The sequence below is a fragment of the Mus caroli genome, chromosome 16 (assembly GCF_900094665.2).
Source record: "Mus caroli chromosome 16, CAROLI_EIJ_v1.1, whole genome shotgun sequence".
NCBI classification, from domain to species: domain Eukaryota; kingdom Metazoa; phylum Chordata; class Mammalia; order Rodentia; family Muridae; genus Mus; species Mus caroli.
In genome coordinates this window covers 6,928,847-6,930,499 of record NC_034585.1, presented here as the reverse complement: position 1 = coordinate 6,930,499, position 1,653 = coordinate 6,928,847, and the positions used below count along the sequence as shown (strand labels likewise).

Here is a 1,653-nt window from a genome sequence, read left to right as displayed (position 1 = left end):
CTGAGAGTTCTATGTCTTCATCCAAAGGCTGCTAGTGGAAGACTGACTTCCAGGCAACTAGGGTGAGGATCTTATACCCACACCCACAGTGACACACCCGTTCCAACCAGGTCACACCTATTGCAACAAGGCCACACCTTCAGATGGTGCCACTCCCTGGTCCAAGGATATACAAACCATCACACACCCAGAGGTATGCTTTGGTGATCTCTTAGATCTATCTATCGATCGATCATCTTCATCTACTTACCTATCACCTACCTATCTACCTATCATCTACATCTATCTATCTATCTATCTATCTATCTATCTATCTATCTATCTATCTATCTATCTACCTATCTATCTATCTATCTATCTACCTATCTATCTACCTATCATCTACATCTATCTATCTATCTATCTATCTATCTATCTATCTATCTATCTATCTTCTCTCTTCTATGTCTATCCATCTGTCCATCTTTCTTTGTTTCATCCTCTTTTCTTTTTAGACAAGGCTCACTGTGTAGCTCTGACTGTTCTGGAGCACACTATGTAAGGCTGGCCAGGAACTCATAGAAATCCACCTGCTCCTGTCTTCTGAGTATTGGGAACAAAGGCATGTAATGCTATGCTGGTTTCTAGGTGTTTCTATGCCCTATCAAGGTGATTTCAAGGGGAACCATCATGAGTTCCCTCCCAGGTATTCTGCTTCCTCGGACATGTCCTTGTCCTGCCTCGAGTACAGGGGCTCTGGCACAAAAGCACAGTGACAAGGCCCACGGAACACTAGGTTTCTCACAGAACAGAACCCATGAGGCATAGGTCATATGTCACCTACACTCAGCGCCTACTCAGGCCTCCATAGGATACCCTCTTTCCCATTTTTCCAATAGGTGGCCCTGGAGTGTCTGTACAATCGGGAGAAAAGGATCGGGATTGACCTGGTCCATGACAACGTGGAGAAAAACCTTATCCGGGTAAGGTACTACCTGGAAGTGGGAGGAGGACAGCTGGCTGATCAGATGGTTCTGAGTGGCCTGTCTAGAGCAGATAGGATGCCCATGGAGTTGGGTTCAGAGAACATGAGTGGAGCCCTGAGGCCCTCATGTAGGAATGGGGAGAAATCAAAATATAATGGGATTATTTTATTTCAATCTTGTTATTTTAAAAATGGCCATATTAATGGCACCATGATAATAGTAGAAGAAGCACATGTATTTATTTTTGTTCTCATGTAGCCCAGGCAATCCTCAAATTTACTTAGCTGAAGATGACCTTGAACCCCGATCCTCCTGCTTCTACCTTCTGAGCACTGGGATTACAGACATACACTATGACATCCAGTTTATACAGTGCTGGGAATCCAACCAAAGGCTTCACGTATGCTTGGCAAATGCTACTTCTGATCCTAAAGAAAGTGTTTACTAAGCATATACTATACACTGTAAGCCACTTCAGGTGCATGGTTTAATTTAATGATAAAATAATCTGTGATCACTCTGCTCCTGTTTCAAAATAAAAAGGGGGTGTGGGGGATAGCTCAGTGGTAGAATTGCCTTCCTAGTTCATATTAGGCTCTTCCTTCGTTCAATCCAGAGAGAGAGAGAGAGAGAGAGAGAGAGAGAGAGAGAGAGAGAGAGAGAGGAAGAGGAAGAGGAAGAGGAAGAG

General features: G+C 43.7%; 1 protein-coding gene across 1 annotated transcript in view; it reads left to right on the top strand.

Annotated features, from left to right (window-relative positions):
- The window catches only part of Tekt5 (tektin 5), a 38,204-nt gene that overhangs the window by 7,728 nt on the left and 28,823 nt on the right, over nt 1-1,653 (top strand). The window contains exon 2 of the mRNA XM_021185005.2: nt 879-962. Within this exon, the coding sequence (XP_021040664.1) occupies nt 879-962 (84 nt within the window). The remainder of the gene's footprint in view (nt 1-878; nt 963-1,653) is intronic.